Source organism: Diabrotica undecimpunctata, chromosome 10 (genome assembly GCF_040954645.1).
Source record: "Diabrotica undecimpunctata isolate CICGRU chromosome 10, icDiaUnde3, whole genome shotgun sequence".
Lineage (NCBI taxonomy): Eukaryota > Metazoa > Arthropoda > Insecta > Coleoptera > Chrysomelidae > Diabrotica > Diabrotica undecimpunctata.
The window spans coordinates 45,883,382-45,908,889 of NC_092812.1; the positions used below are offsets into that span (position 1 = coordinate 45,883,382).

At 32.5% G+C, this 25,508-nt stretch overlaps 2 protein-coding genes across 10 annotated transcripts in view; one reads left to right on the forward strand and one right to left on the reverse strand.

Annotated features, from left to right (window-relative positions):
- Positions 1 to 25,508, forward strand: part of LOC140452463 (latrophilin Cirl-like) — a 931,875-nt gene that overhangs the window by 402,074 nt on the left and 504,293 nt on the right. For 6 of the 9 annotated variants that reach the window (XM_072546735.1, XM_072546731.1, XM_072546741.1 and 3 more), the window contains exon 1: positions 24,773 to 25,017. The exons of 2 other annotated variants lie outside the window; for them this stretch is intronic. Coding sequence is in view for 5 of the 7 variants with exons in the window: in XM_072546731.1 (XP_072402832.1) it covers positions 25,006 to 25,017 (12 nt within the window). In the remaining 2 variants the exon portion in view is untranslated. Of the gene's footprint in view, positions 1 to 24,771; positions 25,018 to 25,508 lie in introns of those variants that run through there. One more of the 9 variants, XR_011952194.1, reaches the window with a different exon arrangement.
- On the reverse strand, positions 2,006 to 2,491 carry LOC140451703 (uncharacterized). The gene has a single exon (XM_072545546.1). The coding sequence runs from the start codon at positions 2,489 to 2,491 to the stop codon at positions 2,006 to 2,008; it is 486 nt and encodes a 161-aa protein (XP_072401647.1).

Sequence of the window (25,508 nt, forward strand, 5' to 3'; positions counted from 1 at the left end):
ATTTGCTTAAAATAATTTCTGAGTTTAATAAATTACCACATAAACAAGAAGTGTAACAGGTAACTGGCAATCTTCCGCATTAGAAACCAGCGCCTTGGGGCAAAAATACTGGTGAGTGACTAAATGAGTTTACCCATCTGCGGTGATGAGTTTACCTATCTCCAAAGGATGCCGGTGATCAGTTTACTATATCTCGGAGGGTCTAATTATTTTATGGGAGGCTATAAAGTGATGAGTTCGTACACGTCCGGATAGAGATGCTCCACAAAACTTTAAATATAAAATATTGCCCTTCGTTGATAACAATTAAGATTACAGCCCTCTTCAAAGCATACACTAACATCAGAGTTGGTAGGTACAGCGGTTGTAATAACAAAAGTTTATTTTCTCGTGTTACACATAAGATGCAAGTGATGTGCACTACCAATACAATCTACAAAATACCGAGTTTAGGCTGCGAAGAGAAGCCAATGGTAAAAACAACGTATTACCCTGCACAAAAGTGACTGCCATAAAGGTAAAAACGCATGCGCTGTTGTTGAACACCTTATCAACACAGGTCACAAGTTTGACTATACTAATGTTGAAATCCTACAAACAGTAACTAATTATAAAAACAGGCTGTTTCTCGAAATGTCTTATATTACCAAAACAAAAAATGTAATAATTTACAAAGCAGATACGACTCAATTAAGCAGCATCTACAAAAATATTCTGCAATCCATTTAATTGAAAATTAATTTACCATGTATCTGCTACTTTATTTTTTATATACAAATACAAAGAATCACAAACTTTTTTGTGAACAGTTCTACCTCTGTGAGTAAATATTTATGTAATTTTATCCTAATGTTGCTTATCTCTTTGTTTTAATAAATTTGTAGTGCACTTCTTATGAAGCCAACAATCAGTTGGCAAAATATTAAGTGACAAAAAAATAGAATTGTGACCAAAGAAAATTATTTTAAATAATATACGGTCGATACCAAAACTAAAAAAATTATGTATAGGGTAAGGAAAGGTATATTGGTGATAAAAATGAAAAATACTAATAATATAGGAATTCGAAAACTAAGCAAGAAATAAGTTTTGCTTTATTGCGTTACTTATTATTTGAAGTAAATGTTTAGAAGAGTTAATTTAACAAAAAATGATTAATAATGATAGTAAATGTCAAATTGACATACAAACTTATGTTAGGTAAGTAGGTGACACGGTAAGGTATATTGGTGATAGTGGTTAGGAAATTTGGTGATATTATGGAAATTGTATATTTAATCAGATATTTAAAAATTTTATTCCATACAACGATCACATCTATAATAAAGTTTTTCATCGGCGTCAGTATCTTCGATAGATATGCAAATCTCGTGGTATGGTGTCAAACAAGATGAGCACTGAATCCATTGGGTTCCATTTCTTTTCTTAACATCAGTTGAATACAAGACTCCACATAAGCCACACTCCCAATCATCTATTTTACTTTTTTTTTTGCTTGTTGGACAGATTTGTATGAAGTCGAGGGCTGTTGCTGAAGATTTTCTGTTACTAAAGTGTTTTCATTTGTCGGTGTTCAGCATTTCGCACTTGAGTCCCTTTTTCTTGACCTCTCTGGACGTTTTGAAGATGTTGGTGTTTTCAAAATATGATCGACTGTGGCTTTAGGATTTAAAATAGAAGTTTCAGGTGCTGCGTCAGTTGAAACTGGAAAAGCAGGAGCTATGTCAGTTAAAGATGAAGGCCGTAATGCTTCTTTTGGAATAATATCTCCATTTAAAGGACATATGCCTGTTTTTTTTAAAGCATTCTCAATGTTTTTCTTTGTAAAGGCGCTTATGTAAGCTGGATTCAAAATAGAATGGAAGTTGCTACGATTTGGAGCATCCGTAGGGTTATTGCTCATATAACGATTCATGCTATCGCACCAGTAAGTCTTAAGTGGCTTGAATAGTCCCACGTCAAGTGGTTGCAATAGATGAGTGCAATGAGCTGGGAAAGTAAATAGTTAAACTTGATTATCTTTCGCTATTTTCAAAACTTCAGCTCCAATGTGGGCAAAATGAGAGTCCATCAACAAGACTACAGGACGTTCAGGCGGTATCGTAGTGATAAAAAAATTTAACCATTCCAAAAACAATTCAGAATTGATCCATCCTTTAGGAGATAATTTTATTAATGCGTTGGGAAGGGCATCATTTTTAAGTGTATCATTACATCTAACACCTTTAAAGATTACCATAGGAGGAATCCATGTTCCATCAGCACAAATGCATGCTAACATAGTTTGAGTTTGACCTCGTTCAGCGTAGGATCTTTTATAAACATACTTTTTACCAATGCCGGAATGCCATACTTTGGAAGGTTTCACTATATACGATAATCCAGTCTCATCGCAATTCCAAATTAAATTCGGTTTGTTTTTTATATTGAGTTTCGTAAGAACATCATTCAGTTTCGAAAATAAATCTTTGAGCATAAATTCATTAGCCATGGAAGCTCTGTACGCCGAAAGATTTTCTGGCTCACGAAGGCACAAGTTGTACCTACTTTTAAAAGTATTTCACCACCATTTGTATGTATATAATTGTAAATTATAATAAATATTGTATATATAAATTGCATAATATAATTGTAAAGCCCCAACTCTAAATCACATGACAATGCAAAAGGCCTCCCCAGTTTTCTTACCGAATCATCTTCATTCGCTAGGTAACGTTTCAAAGTGCTCCATGGGACTTCTACTTCCTCTGCAGCTTTATATATAGGCTTACCTTCATTTCTTACTAATCTGACAGCGTTTTGAAGTTGCTGTTGATTATATTTTCTCTATATTTACCCGCTTTTTCCATTGCCAATCTAAAAGTAAAAATTAAATAGGTTATTTGGTGATAAAAAAAAGTTAACAGCTTTTAAAAATAAAATACATTTACGGATTCCTCAAAACAATACCGTTTGCATAGTATACTACACTTCTCTATTTTATATTAAATAAAAGAACAAAATACATATTATATATATAATATTCCAATAAAAATGTAACCAAAAAATATGTAACAGTCTTTCACATTCAATAAGAAATGACTCCACTATCGCACAATGGTCAAAACAATCTGTTTACTAAACGCAGGTGCGCGCATCGCTAAATCGGAAAATATGTTTGTCCTTCTTACACTCGTAGCAACTTTATAAATATATTTGTTGTATTTATAGTTTTATAATGTTCTGAAATTATTACTTTAATTGTACCAATCAAATCTGTATAAATAAAGTTAACAAGAAAATTTCGGATAAATTGTTTTTTCAATTTAAATAAAAAAATGTACTTTATACTACTTCAACTATGTATAATATTTATAATACAATACTACTTTCTCCCTACGATGTATGAATAATACGACTTTATTAAACATGTGGGAAGTTCGACATTCTAATATTAGATTTTATGTATAGAATATTTTTGCTACAGAACTGTATTAAAAAAAATATTAAAATTTTCAAATTAGGTAGGTTTAAAACCTAATCAAAATTAGTAAAAGGCGATATAAGTTTATTAAAAAAAAACAAGTAGAGAAATGCAATCAGAAATGTCGTTCTACAAAGAGAATGATGTTAACAAGACTGCAATATAACGTATCAATAAAAATATGTAGAGGGGAAGTTTTTTGATCCAACACTTTATGTATCTATGTATATACATACAACTATATCAGCTGGATTAACCTGTTGGGAGATTGGCATTACTTACATATTTTTGCCACGGTACTGTATTAAAAAAATATTGGTTTAAAAGGTAATCTAAATATGCGATATGAGTTTATCCGAAAAACGCAATATAATGTGGAAAAATGTAATTAGAAATGTCGTTTTAAAAAGAGAAAAAGTGGTACAGTAGGCGCTACTGTAGACTAGCGCGAAAATTTATTTTATGTTTTCTGTATATTTTAAATTTAAATATGTCTAAAATTGAATAAAGTAATTTTATTATTTATTATTTTTATAGATTTTAATAAAATTGAAAAAGTTTACATGTTGTAAAACAGTCACCTTTCGTCACGTAAATGGACTCTTCCAATTGTTTACTGTGACTACTATTTCGTAACCAGCCATATTTAGTATGTGTTGATTTAGAATTCTCTTCCAAAGTATAAATATGAAAGTTTAACTTAAGATGTTTTACTAATAATTTTTTTTGTCTTACTTTAATACAATTTTTGAACTGATAATTGTAAAAAATTCGACATTATATTTATATGAAATAATTTTGAAATGAAAAGTGTATAGAATAAAAATTAAAGCCCGATTTCATAATGGCAACCTAAACTAAACCTTAACTAATATTGACTCTAGACTAAAGTACACTTCAGTGTCACATCCAGTTTTATAATACCTACCATACCATACCCATACCATTTAATATCTACATTCCTCCTAACTCACAGGTAAATTATGCAGATATACTGCACCTTATACACCAAATCCCAACACCACGTATAGTCGTCGGTGACTTTAATGGACATAATATAATATTGGGATCTTCTAACACAAATACTATGGGAAGAATAATAGAAAACCTAATACATAACGTTAATTTAAATTTTCTCAATGATGGAACCCCAACGAGGTTCAACTTAGCATCAGGAGAATCCTCGGTAATTGACCTAAGTCTCTGTGATCCAATTTTAACTCCTTGCTTATCCTGGGAAGTGTTGTCGTTCACCTACGGCAGCGACCATTACCCCATAACAATCTTCAATACTAACACCCTACCGGAACCAAAAGACACCTGTGTCTTAAAATGGAAAACAGAAAAGGCTAATTGGGTGAGCTTTTCAACATATATTGATAATTCCGTAGAAAGCTGTGAAATAAATTACTGTGATATCGATAGAAGAATCACCAATTTATCAATCATCGTCCAGTACCATGGTGGAATAAGGATTGCGAAGAAGCAATACGGCAAAGTAAAAAAGCTCTAAATAGGTTTAAACGGCATAAAACCTAAGAAAGTAAAATAGAATTCAAACGGTTAAAAGCTAGAGCCCAATTAATCATAATAAATTCAAAAAAAGCCTCATGGTCAACATACGTCTCAGAAATAAACAGTTCTACTCCAATCAAGTTTATTTCCGGTTTAAAGTATTCTTCATCAATTAACACTCTTAAAATAAACAATACCACAGTCACTTCTTCACAAGACATTGCTAAAACTCTTGCTTCCACCTTTGAACAACATTCCTCTAGCGAAAACTACAAAATTAATTTTAGGGACTACAAGCTAAAAAAAGAACGCACCATCTTGTCTCTAGAAGAATCCCACGAAAACCCCCTATCTCAACCTCTTACTATTATAGAACTAAATAACTCCTTACAAGATATGAAAACCTCACGTCCAGGGCCCGACAATGTTGCAATGTTGCTAAAGCATTTATCAATCTTAGCAAAACAACATCTACTGCAAATTTTCAATCAAATTTGAGAACAACGGCAATATCCGTCTATATGGGCAAAAGCCACAATTTTGCGGTTTTTAAAATCTAGAAAGCCTCGACTTGATCCAGAATCATACAGACCCATCTCTCTAACATGTGCCATGGCTAATTTAATGAAAAAAATAGTCAATGACTGGCTTGTGTGGGCACTGGAAAAATCTAATTTCTTTTTACCAGAGCAAAACGGCTTCAGACGTAACCGGTCAGCAATTGACAATATCGTAGACTTACAAAGTGATGTCCAAGAAGCGTTAGCAATGAATCAAATGTGCATAACTATTTTTTTCGATCTCAAGAAAGCCTTCAATACGTGTTGGAGATTCAACATTATTAAAAAATTGCACGCATCCAATATTACAGGACACTGCTTAGCCTATATCGAAAATTTGTTAAAAGACTTTTGTTTCCAAGTAAGAGTTAATAACGTTTATTCTGATTTTTATACTGCAGAAAACGGTACCCCACAAGGGTCAGTACTTAGTCCTACCCTATTCCTAGTTGCCATAAACAACATATTAAACAAATTACATAAACCTCTCAAAGCTCGCCTCTATGCCGACGATTTCTTTATAGTTGCTGCTGTTAACGTCCACCCTTCAACTCCGTAAAGTAGCGTAGAGAGTACGTAGCATTTCGTGGCGCGCCATCGGAGGTTAACGCTTAGGTGGCAGTTGCTTAAGAGCTTTCTCATTTTGATGAATTTGGATCTTGCTATTTCAATTCGGATCTTAATCTCTACGTCTGGGTCCCACTTATCATTTACTGTATATTCCAGATATTTAAATCGGTGTACTCTTTCAATACGTTCGGCTTCAATATTCGAGGTCGATATGTTGAATGTTCTTTTTACTGATCACCATAAATTTAGTTTTCTTTCTATTGATCTTCAGTCCAAATTGGTTGCCAGTTGTATTTACTCTATGTATGGGTCCCATTGCATATAGGAATTATCGGCAATGAAGAGGCAGACAGTAGTGCTCCTGGTGCAGCAACAAGTGCGGAATCTGAATTAGTGCGTGAGAGTGTATGTAAAGATCTCAAAACGTTTTTTAAACAAAAAGTGATTGCTCAGTAGCAGCGAGAATAGTTTCCATCGCAATCTAAATTAAGATCGCTAAAACCAGATACACGACAGTGGAAAACTAGTGCTAGTACACGGTTTATTCAAACGGTTCTAACGCGCCTACGTATAGAACATACTAAGATCACACACTCTTATTTACTTTCGGCCAGTGAACGCCCCCTGTGCGACCTATGTGCTATGCCTCTTACCGTCGTCCATGTGTTAATTTAGTGTCCAAAATACCATAGAGAACGTTCAATAAACAATATACCAAATACTCTACCAGATTTATTAGGAGAAAACTGTCACGTAAAAACTTATTAAATTACCTAAGGTCAATCAATATTTTGTATCAGATTTAAAGTTTTGTTTACTGAGTAACGCCGCTAATAACCTGTTGGTGGAAGCGGCAATGTTTCTTTAAAAAAAATATATAAATATACAGCTTTGTTATTTATTGATATGATATTTATTTAGATGGTACGTATGAATATTAGAGATTCTGTATTTTATATAACTTTTGTTGGCCACCTATATGTCAATGAGCTTCTCCTAAAAGCACTAAACTGATCTAGTTAAGAACGAGTAATCGGTTCAGTGATCCAGTACAGAATCTGTTAGTAAATATCAGTTTCAATACATCTTTAATAAGATAAACGGAACTACACCGGCAATAATACTGCGATTTAATAGGGCTTAGACGGTTCGCTAAATTTCATTAGTTTGAAAATATATATTCAGAATTCTTAACACTATTACAAAAACATTTCGAATATCAAAGCAATTTCAATACAGAACTACTGGATGTTTATTAGATTCTTGTGCTTTGAACGCTAGCCAAAGGGAAGTAAATACTAAGCCAACCGTATTTTTAATATGACATAACTAAAATATTTTTTTTATTTAAACAAAAATAACCTTGCATCAAGTACTGAAAGTTAGGGGCAGGGAGTATAAACACAACTTACAAGTATTCAATTTCTTACAATGTGTACAATTTAAATATATTATATTAGATATTCTAAAATGTAATGTCTTTTAAATATTTCAGTACTTGGTTGAACTGAGTTCATTTGAGTTCATTTTTTATTAGCATTATAATTTCATTTGATGGATATAATTGCTGTAAAGCTTTTAGTGTACTTAAATAGTCAGATTTTATAATTTAATGAGGTGCGGATTTCCTTCTGCAAACTTTTAGTGCCTCTAAAATAGCCACTGCTTCAGTAAAAATATTATTATGTGTGTGTACTCATATGTCGCAGATTATCGTATATAAAAGACCAAATATTTTATTGAAATGAATAAATTTTGTTTAGGGAGAATATCTGTCAATAAAGATTTACAATGTATTGCAAAGCAATTTATTGCTAAAACTTAATTTATTTTAATACATTGTAGAAAGTTTTGATGTACTTTTTGTATGACTTCTACTTTAATGGAATTGTTTGGAATGACCTGTTTTACAGTGAATAATCACAGTTATGTTACATTAGTAATTCATCTGATCGTGGCCAATTGGCTTGTCTCTTTAGCTTCTTTTAGCTCTCGAACTCATATGGAGTGGTCTCCTTGTTCACCAGACTTTAATACTATCAAGCAAGTCTTAAATGGCAGCTTAATCTTCCGGATAACCAGCCACGAACACATGAAGAGGTTTCTGAGACGTTAAAAAAAGACTGTCAAGAGTACTTTCAGTCATAAGAATAGAGTAATCATACAAGACATTGAATGGAAGACTAGTCAATGAAATCTGCGATATTTTTGCTTCTTTCTTAATTCTAATTTAAAAAAATGTTTATTTTAAAATTTTAAGTTTTACGAAAGTGTTGAATTTTATTTTTGTGTAATTGCATAAATCTGTTGATAATATATAATAATATTTTGCATTTTGTTTCTAGGTAAGGACTATACTTTCTCTCCACTAGGTAAGTATTTTTATTAAAGTATCAAATTCTCTTATAATTTGTATTTTACCAAACGGTCACTTTATACCCAAAGGGGACTCCGATCATTACCTAGCAGGAGAAAAATATTCATCATTCACTATGTTACTAAAAATGATCAAATTTATCCAGACGAACAGGAATATGAAAACATTGAAAGACCAAGAATATAATTTAGGATGCCTGGAAATTTATACAAACAAATACAATAAGAAAAAGAGAAATGTAGGGTCATACAAATTCCAGATACATCTTCTTCTTTCTTCTTCGCGTGCCATATCAGAAATATCTAACGTTGGCGATCACCATTGCGAATTCTTCTCGATCTTCTGCAATATGGAATAATTGTCCAGATACATCACTACAACAAAAAAAATTAGAATCCTATACCAATAATTATCCACCAGCTCTTTTAACGAAAATTTTGTTTAGCACACCGCCTGAAACATATAACACTACACAAAATCATTCCTCTATCGACACTGCTGCTGTGAATCAGGAAAGTGACACTACAGTTATCACATCTATTTCAAGAAAAATTTACATACTGCCATATATACAAAATGTCACACCGAAACTGACACGAATATTTATTTTGTTGGTGACTTTAAGTTTGCTAATAAAACAGTTTTAACGATAAATTCAGTCTTCTCTAAACTCAAAGATAAAACATTAAAAGATAATATGTCTAACATAGTCTATGGTATTCCCTGTACAAATTGTAATTTGCAATACATTGGCCATTCATCAAGACGATTAAAGGACCGTATTACCTCCCATAAGAGTGATTCGAAGAAATAACCAGATAGGTGTAGTTTATCTATGCACGTTAACCAAAACGATCACACAATGAATTACATAGAAACCAAGGTATTAGCAATTGAAAACAATAATTTAAAAAAATATATTTCTTGAGATGGTTTTTATCTATGAAATAAAGAAAACCATAAACAAGAAATCCAACATCAGCCACTTAAATGAGATTTACTCACATTTACTGGTTTTAGATCAAGAGTTCGATAAAAAAAAGAATACAACATCGAAAGAATGTAGATTCTAATGTAGAGATCTAAAAGTTATGGTTTTCTATTGTTTTTGATATAGAAATTTATCTGATTAACAAGAAAGGTAGAGTCCAGCTATAAATTAACACAAAACAGACTGTCACATTAAGTCATTGTCAACTTTCACTTGTTGTATCATGGAACACATATCTTAATGCTGCCAATTCAATGCACTGTCAATTTTTCTTTTACCGAAAACAACTTTCTGTTATAAAAGTTTCACATTGTACCTAGAAATGATGTTTTCAAAGTTTTTAATATGATAATATAAAGTTCCTGTGATAACATGGTGCTATGTTTGTTTCTTTCGAGGATTTTTTTTTACATACCATTTCAATCTAATGGCCGCAATCTCAAATTTGTAAGTTAGGTCTTTACTTATATATATATATATATATATATATATATATATATATATATATATAATGTAACTCATCATAAACTTTTTTGCTATCACTGATGATGGTATAAAATAAAGCATACCGAAGTATATTTGATTACTGAAAAAAAGTACATAATATGCTGTAGTTATAATGTTAAAATGTTATATACTTTATCAAACTCGAGACTTACGCAAAATTTTATATTTGCAGTCAATATACACAATTTGATTGTTTTAACGTAGGACGTGCACAACAGGCCAGTCCAGTCCTCACATCACTACTTATTTATAAAAGCTGCACACATAGTGAACCGGTAAATAAAAATGAAAATGCGATATGACGTTATCATATATGAAAAGGTGTGAACAGTTGGTTCGGGCGGTACGACCAACAACTATCAACAAAGGTCGTCAGTTCACGTTTTAAGAAAAACATATTTTAATATAACGAAGGATGTTTTAATGTGCATATACTATCAATTAAGATAATAACGAATAATCAAGGAAATTACTCGAAGAAAACAAGTGTTCTTGGATACTGGCATTTTAGCATAATAAAATAATTCATATTCATCTTGATAGAAAATCTCTTTAATGCTTCCTAATCGTGTCACATAAAATTATGTTCAGACCGTAATTTATCTAAAAATAGTGTTATTTTCAAATCAAGTAGCGTGATTAAGTATTTTATACACTAAAATTTTAGCTAATGGTATAACAGCCAAGCTTATCTGGTTCTCCATCGAGACTTGGCCTTTTGGGAGGGTCGGTGGAATAGTAGTCAGTAACACTTTTTTATATGAATATCACTTAATCATCCTAGAAAATTCTTATTTTTCCATAACATTCGACCCACTGAAAACATTAATATAATCTATATTACCTTCACATTTAAGCATATCTTCTTTTCTTGTCAATAAGTTTTATTATAAAAATGTAAGAGGGTCATCCAGAAAGTAAAGAATCATTACTGTGTGGTCACGCATCTTTGAAATGGTGACACCCATTGAAAATTCCCGCTAACTTTGAAGTACCGAAACAGTGTGATTCGGTTTTTGAATGCGCCAAATGTTCGCCCTATCAACATTTATACGCAAATAAAAGCTGTTTATGGTGAGAATGTAATAAAAGGATCATCAGTGAGGAAATGGTGCATTATGTTCAACCAAGGAAGTACCAGTGTCCATGATGAAGAACAGAGTGAGAAGCCATCCCTTAAAGTAAACAGTTGATGACAAAATTCAGAAAAACTAGCGATTTACTTTAACAACATCCTCTCAACTAGCCTCTTTTCCACAAATTTCTCGATCCCTCTTATATGAAATAGTGACTGAGCACCTTGGCTATAAAAAAAATAAGCGCTCGGTGGGTACAAAGGTTCTGACAGAAGTCCATAAGATAAAACCAATGGTAGGAGCCCTTGATTTCTTGATCCGATATGACAGTGATGGTGACAAATTTCTTGACCGTATTGTAACGGGAGAGGAGACGAGATTTGAGTTTCTTACAAAATTCCTGGAACAAAGCGACAATTCATGGAGTGGCATCGTGTAAACTCGCCCTCAAATTCCAAAAAAGAAAAAACCGAATATGAGAACACAAGAAAACTGATGACAGCTGTTTTTTGGGACAGTAAGGGTTTAATCCACGTACAGTTTATGCCTTTTGTTTTATTTCACAGGTCCCATGAGCTGAGGATTTTTTGTTTAATCAATATCCTAAGATCCGTATGAGTTTGGCTCTCTTTGAAAGCTGAGTCAGAAGAACATGCTGCTTTAGCTTCCTAATCTGCTTTTTCATTTCCCAATATACCAATATGGGATAGAGTCTATATCATTGTGTTTGTTATGTTATTAGAATATAGTTGGTTACAGGTGTTATGTATTTCTTGAACTAGTCAATTTTTGGAGAAGATGCATATTATGGAATGAAACGAGGAAAGAGAATCAGTACAAATGGCGATTGTTTTACTTTCATTTGAAGTAGGGCAGATTGAACGCATCGGTTTATAAAATTGCATCAAATTGTGTTGAGTTAAACATGTTTTGAAAGGATTTTTTGAGGATTGAGTTTGTGGTTTTTGTTTTATTGAATATTATTATTATTATTATTATATATTATTATTATTGAATATTACAATACTCGTGTAAGTGTTCTTATTTCTTGGATGGTATTATGCACGTTTACTGCCTCATACCTCATACTGCCTCATTTTCATTTTACTTTTTCTGTAAAAAGGGTTTTGTTTTTTAACGAACTGAGGATGCCTTTTGGTATAATTCTCCTTTTGGATCTTGACCAGTAGTAGATTTTTGTTTTTAACATCCATTGTACTAGTGATTAATAAGCGAATTGTTTTTTCTTGTATTTTCCATTCCAATATACGAGCCAGTGAACCTGCTTTAGTTTTGTCTCCTAGTAGCCTCCTTTATAAGTGAGAGTTGAGCAGCTTGTGAAGACTAATGTTTAAAACCATCTCCAGTCTATGACTCGCGATGTTACCGTCTCAAAGAAAAGGTACTACCTCTAAAAGGCAGCCAAACGTCTCCTCGGAAGCGCACCAAGAAATAATTAAGAAGCAAAATAAGTGATAAACTTATCATATCAGATCCAGATCACAGAATATTCGCGCATGATGAACAAAAAAATCTTGAGTTCTGAAAATACCATTCGAGTACTATTGAAAAATTAATTTTTCATGTAAGTATTACCTGCAAAATGTTTCAATGACAGAAACATTTATTGTGTTGGAAAGTGTGCATATTGAATAAAAAACTTCACAAATTATGACTGTTTTGAAATATTTATTTAATAATAATGATTAACTCAACGTCCTTCACTGCAATAGTAATGTGGTAAATATAGCAGTGAAAAAATCGATAATTGTAAATGGTGAACAAAAGCGTAATATTTATGGAACATAATTTAAATTGAAACGTAAACAAGCTATTAATAGGAATTATTACTTACCACAACGTGTAACAGTATATATGTATAAGTAATTATCGATGAAGGAATAAAAACCTATATATATATATATATATATATATATATATATATATATATATATATATATATATATATATATATGTACCTAGTTTAAAACAAATTTACGTTTACCTTACTGACGTCACAGAGTATGGGGAGGCGGCGTAAAAGATTTGCTCAAGATGTTGATATGCAGCATGGGAATTTCTGGAACGTCTGAGTAATGGTTTCGGTGGTATTTCGTTAGAAGCAAGAACTAAGTTTTAATTCTTGGGTAACCATGTTTAAATACTAATTCTTAGCTCAAGGATATTCTCCAAGATAATGTTTTGCATTATTTATTGTCGCAATGATTGTCCCAATTGATGAATATAAAAGATAAATCAAGGATACATGTTACTAGATAGGTACGTAAATAGTTGAAGGAAATCAGAAATAATCATTTAGAATGATCTTCTATAAGCCCAGACTTTAATCAATTGGGAGATCAGTTAGAGAGATAACTTAAATATCGCCCTGGTCCAAAAAACTTAAAACAACTACGTAATGCATTACAAGAAGAATTAAAGCAAGTGGGTCAGAATTTCAATAATAATCTCTTCCTCATGATCGAAAAATTCGAAATTGGTCAAGATGAATTGTTAAAAGAAACATGAGTACGCAATACGCGATATGAAAAATCATACAAAAAGATTCTTTACGTTTTCGTTAATCATTGTTTTCACTAATGATGGACATCTTCCATTTAAGCCATTCGGGTTGCACTCTCTTTAAGAGAACAATTCACCCACTCTAGATTCCTATAGAATCGAACAGTTCTGGGGTAATTTTCTCCGTAGGCCCAGGTAACCTGGTATGCTGGAGTATCTCCCAAAAATTTTCGTAGGCAACTGGAGGAGCTCGTCAAGAGCAGTACCACTTTTTGAATTAGAGATATAGAGATTTTCACTAAGACCCAGCTGTTTAATGTTACCTAGAAGGTTCTTTGGAATGATTCTAGTAGTAGAGAGAATAAGTACGATATAGGTATTTTCCATTCTTCACTTTTTTCTTATTTGTAGCTCAAGTGCCTGTATTTGACGATCTTCTTGTTGTATTTAACATCATCTCATCACCTAGCGCTACATCCCTTCGTGAGTCTTGACCTGCCTCAAAACATCTTTTTCTGCCTGAGTGCCTTTTTTATCCATTTCCTTACTCCAATTTCTCTCAAATCTGCATCCACATCATCTGAATGTCTGAGCTTAGGTCATTCCCGTCTTCTCCTTCTCATTGGCTTTTGTAGCATAGTTATTCCAGCAGGGCCACTTTCATTCATTCGCATCACGGGTCCCGCCCATCTCGGGCGGTTTATTTTGATGATTTTAACGATATATGTTCATTAACTCCGCCGTATATGATCCTGAGTACTTTTCTTTTAAATATTCGCATCAATTTTTCCTTTTGCGTCGTCAATATACATGTTTCCGATTCGAAAGTGAGCACTGGGTAACATAATCTCTCTTTTAGCTGAGGGCCTAGGAAAAAGCAGTAACGATAAGCCAAGTACATTCACTTTCCTATTTCTTTTGAAGTTTATGCAGTCCAACAGTGACCCCAAGTAACAGAATTCTTCCATTGTTTCGAAAGTTTCATTTTGTATCTGTAAAAAGTTGTTTTCCTGAATTATTTAGGATGCCGGCATATAGTCTGAGTATTGACTACAATGTTTTTTGCCATTTTTGATGCCTGTGCAAGCTTCAACTGTTTCATCTTCAGGTATAAATCATACCAATTAAAAGGAAAGACAATAAGATTTACCTGCAGTGGGATCTATATATATATATATATATATATATATATATATATATATATATGTATATTATTAGTTTTGAATGGTTCGGAGAGATACCCTTTTGTTCGTACTTTAAAACTCACATTTCATAGGATATGTTGGCGCTGCTGTATATTTGTTGCAGATTTTAAGAGAGAATGCTTATGATTACTCTTCCGTTCAGTTCTATTAATCTCCAAAAATATTTTTGCGCAGCGAGCAGACAGTTGTAATAACATTTTTTAGCTTGCCTTTACCTCTGGAAAATTATCTCAGTAGGCTGAACTAAGTTCCTTTTTTAATTTTCTGATATATTTCACGATGCTGCTTTTTGGAACAGTTTGGAATGTTTTTGGTCCGATAAAAGGACCATTAGCGCCTTTCTTAGGCAGAATGTCATAGTCTGGTTACCAGAAATTCCTTTACGCTGCAGCAATCATAAAAAAATCATTTTTTTGTGTTTCGCTAGTTGCCTAAGTTTGTATTGCCAGACTTTTACGCACTCACAAGTCGTACCTAAATTTGAAATATTCCTTATACAGGATATTATTTTTTTTTTGTTTATTACATAATTCTCTAATTGTTTTAATTTTTTTATTCAGGTAAATTCGCTTCTGAGTATCACTTGTTTTCGCAAAATAGATTAATATTTTTTAAACATGTGGAATATTGGAGAAATTTTGTCATACTCTGTGTCGTAGTTTTGCGTTTTGCTAACAGCCTGTAGCACTTGAAAAAATGAATGAAAATATCAAATATACTTCGTTGCTATGGCTAGCAAGTCACCGATACCGAGAATTTATAAATGTTGAAAAATCTATATGTTTAATTCCATGAATTTATTATAAAACCTCTACTTCAAAACATTCTCCATACAACAAACGTATAACCTGAAGAAAAAGCTTACGTAGCTCTGTAAAGGTTAACCTTTATTTCGCACGTATCTTTTATTTACTTCTTCATTTGTTTACGTTTTCGGAATCTGCCTTCTGAGAATTTCATTATTTCTCCCACTGCGTGACCCTGTACATCAAATACCAGCCGCTCTTCAATCGTGTATCGCCCTGTATGGGTAAGATACATGCAGGTAAATCTGTTGATGAGTTCAAGTTGCATTCCCTCCACCTGGGGGCGCTGCCACTACTATCTTTTCTCTTCAGCGCAATGATGCCAGATCTGCACGAATTATACTCCTTCCTGGAATTTTTAATATATTTACTTCTTGTATTAGAAATTTACAGAATCACGGTACTCATACCAAATTGTAATGTATTTTTAGAAGAAGTATCTAATTATATAGGGAAAATTTGAAATAATTTACCAAAAAGAGAAAACAAAATCAGTTCCAAATTAATTTATACTCTGTTAATCTGCATCTACTTTAAACAAAATTACAATTGGTACCAATATTCATATATTCAACGGGAAATAAAACATCAAACTACGCGAAGTAAATTAAATTGCAATATTGTAGACCTCTCAAATTGTACGATATTAATAAAACAATTGTTTTAGTTCAATTTGTGAAATTAAATATCAACTGGCTTTAAACCACATAACAATTCTCAATGGTTTTGTGTAATTTAATAATTTTTTAAATTAATAACATGGTTTAATACTTTATCAGCAGAAGCGTAAAAAAACATTTGATATGTATTTCAAGCTCAACTATTTATAATGTTTTGCTATAAATACGTATATATATATATACATATATATATATATATATATATATATACATACATATATATATATATATATATATATATATATATATATATATATATATATATATATACATAGTTAGGAATCATCATCATCATGGCTTATTCACTCCTGGCGGAGTGTTTGCCGCCCTTTTGGGCTCTCTGATTTATTTATTGCGGAGAATCAGTCCGCTGTTGTTTTTTTTATTATTATAGCAGCGTGTGTGACTTGGCCCTGTCTACAATTTTCCTCCATTCTTTCCGGTCCTTACAGCGCTCCTTCCAATTGTAGATTCTCAGCTTCTTTATGTCTCCTAAGACTTGATCTCTCAATCTTGTTTTGGGTCTCCCCTTTGGTCTCTTTGTTGTTGGTCTCCATCCAGTTATTCGCTTTAGGGTAGAGTCTGGGTTAGCTCTTTCTGTGTGTCCCAGCCACCTGAGCCTTTAGGTCTTCACGAACTTGATTATGTCTTCACCCTCGATGACTTCTTTAATTTCTTCATTGGTTAATCTTCTAAATTCGCCTACACTTATTCCCACCGGTCCCATTATTCGTCGAATTATCTTTCTCTCTAGGATTTCCAACCTCATTTCATCTTTTTGTGTTGGCACATCGTCTCTGCACCATAGGTGATCACTGGCCTGATTGCAGTCTTGTAAATTTTTAATTTGGTTTTCTTACTAATGTACTTTTCTTTCAGGAATTTTTGGTAATTCCAGTAGGTTTTATTACCCAGTAGGATGCGTTCATTTATTTCATCCGTTCTATCATTTCTGTCATTCACCATTACTCCCAGGTATTTGAAACGGTGTACTCTTTCAAATGTATATGCACCAAGCTTAATTTCTTTCTCTATGTTCGTATTCTCTCTTGAACACTTGAGGTATTTCGTTTTGCTTTGGTTTATTACCAGCCCTCTCTTCTTTGCTTCTTTGTCTAGTATTAATATTATGTTCTGCATGGTTTTTAAATCTCCAGTAACCAGTGGAATATCGTCTGCATACGCTATCAGTTGGGCTGAAGATTCGATAATCGTTCCCATAATTTTGGCTGCTCTTACTGCCCCCTCTATGGCAATGTTAAATAATGTTGTTGACAGGGAGTCTCCCTGTCTGACACCTACCTCCATGTGTACTTCATCTGACGGGCCTTCCCTTGTTAAGATTCGTGCCTTGGATTCCTTCATCGTCATTTTCGTGAGACTTATTAGTTTTTCTTGGATGCCTAATTGATTCATATCCTTAATTAGCTCCTCCCTTATTACACTGTCAAAAGCTTGCTTGTAGTCAATAAACAGTATATGTAGATCTATTCCGTGCTCGTAACTTTTTTCGGCGATTTGCGTTACAATGTGTATTGCATCTATTGTTGACTTACCTTCCCTGAATCCATGTTGGTATTCACCTATTTTTGTTCTAGTTTCTTTTTCTATTCTTTGTCTGATCAAATTAGTTAATATTTTGTACATTGTATTTAATAACGTGATTCCCCTGTAGTTAGTGCATTTCGTCTCGTCGCCTTTTTTAGGGATTGTTAGGAATATTATTTGTAAAATATGTATTTTCTACAGACATTGATAGGCAAAGACGAATATAAAAGCAATGTATTTATGACCATTTAGCGATGTACTAGGTATTATAGATGTTTAGTAAACTATTAGAAAATACATTCAAAAAGTTATTAACAAGGAAAGACTGTTCTTGTAGTCTCAATCCACCAGGCTGACAATCATCACTTCCCAGCATATCAAGTACTCCTGGATGTGTACAAAACGTAATAAAATCCTGTTAATTAGAATGAAAAGATAAATATTCCAAAGAAGACATCCCGGAAGAATAAGAACAATATGGCGTAAAAATCGGAATAATAATAATTTACTCAAAGGCAAGATGCACTACTGACTAAGATATCTTTGTAAAATTGATATAGAGGTTAGATGCACATTCTGCAAAGCTGCAGGAGAAACGGCCGAACATATTGTCTGCAACTGTTCTTTGCCAATACCATAAAGAACTGGAAGAGGTCTATATTGCTTATCAATTTTTACCAAATATATAAGGGTCATATGTTTCACACTATTGTAGACTTTTTCAATTCCTATTTACATTACAATTCAGTTCTTGATAAAAAGAAACTGAAGTGTAACTAAGCAATAAAGAAGAACATTAATTTTGTTCGATGACTTCAAACAATATCAGAAAGAAAAACAAACCAGTGTGCAGCTGAATACCACGGCCAAAGCTTTTAGTGACTTAATACAAAAGAAATTTTAGTACAACTACGAAATATAGAACTAAATTATTTGAGAAAACGTATGACAGTAAATATTTCCATTGTAAAGAAAGTCTGCTCAATATAAATCCCCTATCAAAAGTTTTTAGTGGCCTAATAAAAAAGATAACTCGCTGTGTCGTCTCAAGAAATGCTAAAATGTTGAAATTAACATATCTATAGATATTCAACAAGTGGAATAAGACCTTTAGGTAATGTAATTTGTTACTGCAGGATTTATGGGATAGTTTACCAAGACTCTTTCTATTATAAATGTAGATTTTATAGAAACATAAATATTAGTGAATTTGCCGGTGGCATATATTTCGTAAGGACGTAAAATTTTTTGAAAAGAATATGGGATCTAGCACCATCTTAACTTGAGAAGTTCATGAACTGCAAATAAACGAATACAAGTAAGCATAAATAATATTTAGATCGCATACAACGACACATTTTCTGTTATAAGTGCAGAATAATTATTTTATGATCCTTCAAATTTGCGAGTAAAATCCTATCTTTTAAACTGGATTCAAGGATAATCAAAAAATACCGAAAAAGTTTTTGTTGGATTTATCAACTGTTATATTCTTAGAAACTTTTATATGGATTGTGCTTCCAACAGCAATCAACCCTACTAACTCAAAATTTGGACGTGAGCAAGATTGTTTCAGAACGGATAGGTCTTGTGTCGATCAAATCTAATAGTGGAGATGGAGGTGGAGCTAAACTTAATCAATTTAAAAAGGTTCTGAAACTGTTTTGTTATGGCATGACTAAGTTGAAGTTTCTATTTCCACTCCTAAAATTATTTTTTGAAATAATCTTTTTTGAATATTTCCGGAGTTGAAATCGAAGCGTCAAATAAAATGTAATTTTCATTACAGTCAAATGTGGGTTAATCCCATATTAACATAATATTTATCCAAATTGTTTACATTTTATGGCGGACACTAACACAACAGTTAGATAATGTTCCTAACGTGTAGTATCGTTTTTTTGGTTTTGTTTATTCATTCTGTTTATATTTTACAGAGGTACCTAAAGTCTATTTGTTTGCAACTGGCAGCTATTACAAATGCAAATCTTCAAACAGAGGTTAAGGGTTACCGTCAAGGCCATAAACCATTGCCGTACTGATGTAGTTGAAACCAATAAGGATTTTTTAGAAAAATTATGAGTTATGCATTAATTTGTTCTTCTCTCTTTTAATAGTAGTACTATTTTTTGATTTATAACGTATATCTATACTATTACATTCATAGAATACTTTGTCTCATTAGAGGATAATCCTTTATTAATGACTTTGACCAATTTGACAAATTATCTTTGGGGTACCTGCCTACCAGCCGACCGAGTAAGGGAAAGTTGTGACGAATTTGATACCGTTCGTGTTATCCGTTAGCAGTTCAGTCAATGCGCTAAAATGACATCATCGTTGTGATTTGTTGCTGCTAAACTTAATAACGGATCGATTTTTCTGAAAAAAAAAAACTATTTTGTTAAATATTGATGACTTCTTGTTTATCAACAACCTTTAACAACAGTTAATAATATAGGGACTATGTGTTCCGGTATGACAGGTTTTATTAAAAAAAAATTACAGATTTTTAAGTGAAAGAAAACAAGGAAACAATATTGAGCCCAAAAGACATGAAGGAAAACAACCAATGGGAATTGATGACCTTCATAGAAACAATTCTTTTTAAACAAGGAGATTCCTATATTGGATGCAATATTAAAGGCAATAAGAAATAATAATTTTTATAATGAGTTAAGTTATGCAAATTACTTAAAGAAATCGATTTTTACTATGAAAATCAAATAAAAAAAAAGCTATATTGAAGGATACAGAAGACATTGTTTGTTAGAGAAGGCAATATTTGAGAACGATAAAAAGATTTAAATTAGAAGGAAGATGTATTTTCTATTTAGATGAAACCTGGCTAAACGAAAATCATACCGTTTCAAAATTAAGGGTAGATAAACATATTACAAGTTCTCGACAAGCCTTTCTAGAAGGGTATTCTACTGGTTTAAATGTTCCCACAGGAATAGGTAGAAGATTAATAATCACGTACATAAGTAGCGAACAGTACTTAGTACTTTAAATTCTTTTTAAAATCCACTAAAGATTACCACGAAGAAATGAATTCCGATGTTTTTGAGGACTACTTTTCTCAGGTATTGAAGTTTCTACCAGATAATGGTGTCGTTGTTTGGTGTCTCACAGAAAAAAGTAGATATAATTGACTGGCTCCAACGCAAAACAATACCGTATGATCAGAATATGCTTAAAACGAAATTATTACCAATTACAAGGCATCATAAATCGTACTATAAAAAATATGTCATTGACGAAATGGCAAAAACAAACGGAATAACAGTATTACGTTTGCCACCTTATAATTTGTCACCTTAACAATCCAATTGAGTTAATATGGTCTCAAGTAAAATGTGAAGTCAGACAAAATGCAACTTTTAAATTAAAGGATGTCAAACAACTTTTATTAAAATCCATAAAATACGTAATGAAAGATAACTGGACCAACACCGTAAACCACAGCCACAACGCAAAGGCTACTGGAAACGGCAGAGATGAGAGTACTGAGAAGAATTACCGGAAATACGCTGAGAGATTGAAAGACTAGTGAAGACATTAGAAGAAAATGTAACGTACAGTGTGTAAATAAATGGACATAATAGAAAAAAAAATGGAATAGCTACATAGGCAGAATTAAGGAGACCCGTGTCGTCAAAATAGCAAGAGATAAGTCCACAAATGCCACAAGAAAATGACATTTCCCCATGGATATCATATATTTTAACTGCTTTACGTTTCTTAATTTTACGTACAGTTTTGTACTTAATTGTGTAATTCTGTATATGTCTCGTTTGTTCTGTTATTTTCTCGTTTGTTCTGTTAGACAACATTGCTCTTAATATCTCTATCAAATTCATCGTTTCAATAAGTATACAAGTATTTGCTCTACTGCATTTTTACATTATGTAAAAATGTTATCATATACATGTTTCATACGTTTTTACCTTTGCTAGAGTTAATTTCGCTTCTCTTTTGGCAGATTTTACTTAAAAAAATACAGATATATAGTATACAATAAATCACGTTGTGTAGTTGCTCGTGAAAATTTCATAAATCTAATATCACTCTACTAATTTAATTTATTCACAATATCTAAACGGATGTCCGTCTAATGCGGCGCAGATTTTGACATTTCGACGAATTGCCTAGTAGAACCCTGGACCTGTAACTGAAACGAAATGAAATTGTAGTCATATACTGTCGAGATTTTCTGATCCAACGAAATTTGTGTCCAGACACGCGGAAAGAAAAATACGATTTAGAGGGAAGCACAGATTGTCAATTACCTATACCATTTTTCGTTAATATTCTGCATGCAGTGGAAAATGGACGATTTCTAAAATTAAAAATCGTATAAATGCAGCTAAATATTGCGCTGAATGGACTACTGTGGGTGACTCGAATAAAAATGAATTACTATTAAAATTTAAAACAACTCAAAATTTGTTTATTAAAAATAGAAGTGACATACTTAAGTTATTAAAATACAATATTAATCATTTTACAAGTCAAAACCAACAGAAAACTTTGTTTCCTATGGAGGTTTCTTTTTTTCGGAAGCTGTTTGTTATTATAATTTGTATTGCAGTCAATTTGCTTCCATTGGTGTCTGGCTCAGCTTGTAGTGTGCTAACTACTTACGTAACTAGCACCGACGGCTTTACGTGCCCTCCACAGCACGGTGGCGGCTCAGTTAAATTAGATATTTTAACCATTTTTTGGTGGTTGCCGGGATCGAACCCGGATTGTTCAGATTTTGGTGAACTAGTACCTATCTACTGAGGTATAGCCGCAACTGAATTATTAAATTACTAAATTAAAATAATATAAAGTCTGTTACAGAGATCTAATAGTGTGTTCTGTGTTGTTTACAATGCTTTTCAACGAATATTCTTAAGAAAATGCTTTCCAGAGAATCCGGAAAATATGTTTTATTAAACAACGTGCCAGTTAATAATTTATTGCGCAGATAATAAGATTATTTTAGAAGATGTAAATATACATTTCGTGTCAATAATATTTAAGTTCGTCTGAGTAAGGACAATTTTAATGATTTACCTAATAACCATCATTCTCTCTTCACTTTTCCTTATTAAAGCAAAATGGGATTTTCTATTTCTTAATAAATTTTTATATTGGATCTTACAAATATTAATGTCCTTTGCAAGCATATATCGTCTGTGAATGTCTTCCATCTCCGTCTTTCAAAAATATAAGGCTCATCAACGACTGTCTTAACTATCTTAAAAAGGCTCCATCATTTTGTCAAATTCTGTATATCTTTTTGTTCGTTTATAAAACGATTTAGCATTAGTCTTCAATATTGTGGTTTGTTTTGAGTGTTTTTTAGGTTACTTTAATTTAAGTTATCGTAGTTTGGGGCCAAATTGATCATTTTATTTTTAATTATGTTACATCAATTTATATACGGTTATACCTCGATCCTGCTGAACAACACTTTCCATTGCAACATAGGTTCCCTTTTGGGCCATTTTTGGTTCACTGGACCCACATCTTTTCTAACTTATAAATAATGTATGGTGGTAATATAACGCTTAATGCTGAACCCCACACCATTATGGATGTGGCGCTTTTTGTAAAGTTATAAACTCTTACAGGGTACCACGCCTGAATAACAATTTTTTATTTCCAGAGTCATTCTGTAAGTTTTTTTCATCGTAATCAAAAATGTTACTTGCTGAGATATCTTGCAGTGTCTGACGTAAATTGTTAAAATAACCCGTTATTGTCTCTTTCGAAAGTAAAGCTCGAGAGCGCTTAATGTTAGCATCCATTTTCTTTACTATACTATTGTTATGCCGCTTCATCAAAGAATAAACCCAATCAGTGCATTGCACGCTGTTTCAAATAGCAGCGACATTGCGGCCTTGACTGTCTAAATAATTTTTTGCAAACTGCCTTAAGTCAGTTGCATCTAGAGGGAAGCCCCATTCTTCACAAACTCTTGCAGCAGAAAGAAAGGCTTCAGTAAATATTTTTTGTCCGCCATTTTTTCTAATAAGACGACCATGATCGTTATTATTTAGTATTCCATAAGCAACTGTGTATTCTCTAGCAGCCCGTCGTAAGTTCCAGCCTTCTACAATGACATTTGCTAAAGCCTTTTCAACACTTTCTTCACTGTAATTTTTGTATCTTCTAGCTACTATTTTCTTTTCATATACTCTGTCTAACCATTGTATATCGATACCAACTGAAATTATTTAAAAAAATCGCAACAGTTTCAATAATGGATTGGGGTGAAATTGGTCAAAAAATAATTTGATAATGTCGCCTTGTATGTATGAACAAACAATTTGACACCAGCGTTAAAAATTTGAAATTCCCGCTTGTATGTTTTGGGTTTTGTTTCCGATATAACCTAGCATGTTTGCTTAAGATGGATCACGCTAAGGATATATAGTGGTGGAAGAAAAATTGTTATTATTAAGTAGTGGTTGGCAGAGAACGTTTCTGGCTTTAAAAACGTTGGTACATGATTTAGTGATCAATTTCACCCCCCGGAGATCAAATTCACCCCAAACTACATTATTTATTTTTTTTTTTAATTTTTTTCTTATACATTTGATACCCAGTGTTCCTTTTAACATTCAAAATAATCTGAAGAATATTTGTAATTGTTGTTTTTCACTTTTATTTTAAATTAGAATAGTTTTTATACGTTTTTTTTTTGTTTCTAAAAAACATCTACTGGTTTTCCTTTATTTATTGCTTCCTGACTGCAAATATTGTTGAAAACTAAATAAACCTCATAGTAATAATATCTCCTATTACTTCCCTATTAATTAATGTTTTGTGTAACAGCACACTGTATAGCTTGTATATTGAGCAACCCATCCCTCCCTTCCGAAATGGTTTCGGTCCGTCGGATGAAGAATCTTCAATATCGGCAACGCTGCCTCCATGCATAGCATCTGGCCATGGGCATCTACATCTACACGTTTCGGTCTTGTTCTTCACCTTTCAGTCAGTGGATCGAGGTAAAAGTGTAGTTAGTAACGTTTCTTCGTTGTTTCTTCGGTAGAGCTTCAATTAGTTGTGTAAAGTGATTTTTGTGACGAAAATTGTCACTTGTGCGTGTGTTCCGTTATTGATAGTTCTCTACAATGTGTGCTAGTGATTTTAATAAGTGATTACTGTGATGATGGATAACAATTATGCAGAGAAGAGTGAGTCTTGTTTTTTATTAATTACTTGCAGGTTTCTCGGGTACAATGATAAGGAGAATATCAAGTTTTACTGAAATAAAAACGAATATTATCATCTATCATGGTCGATTGGTTATTCTTCTTGGGTAATTAAAATTTATTCTGGTATTAACGATACATCTACAGATGGGAGTTTGAATTGAACGGTCGTGTATTTACAGTTAGCTATCTGCGAACATCAGGGCATAGGTATAGGTATTCTCCGCGGCTTCGTTTTCTAAAAATCATGCTCTGGTAATACTGATCTTTTACTGATATTAATAGTTATAGATCAATAGATTATTTTATTGTCAACTTCTTTTTAGACGATTCTTTTCTTCGCGATCGTAAAGCTCACCAGTCAATAACCAGTTTAGAGAGATAGATAACATTTAGATAGATAGTTAAAAACAACCGCTAATTATAATATTTTTAACTAATGGGCTAATTAAGAATGGATTTTATTATTAACG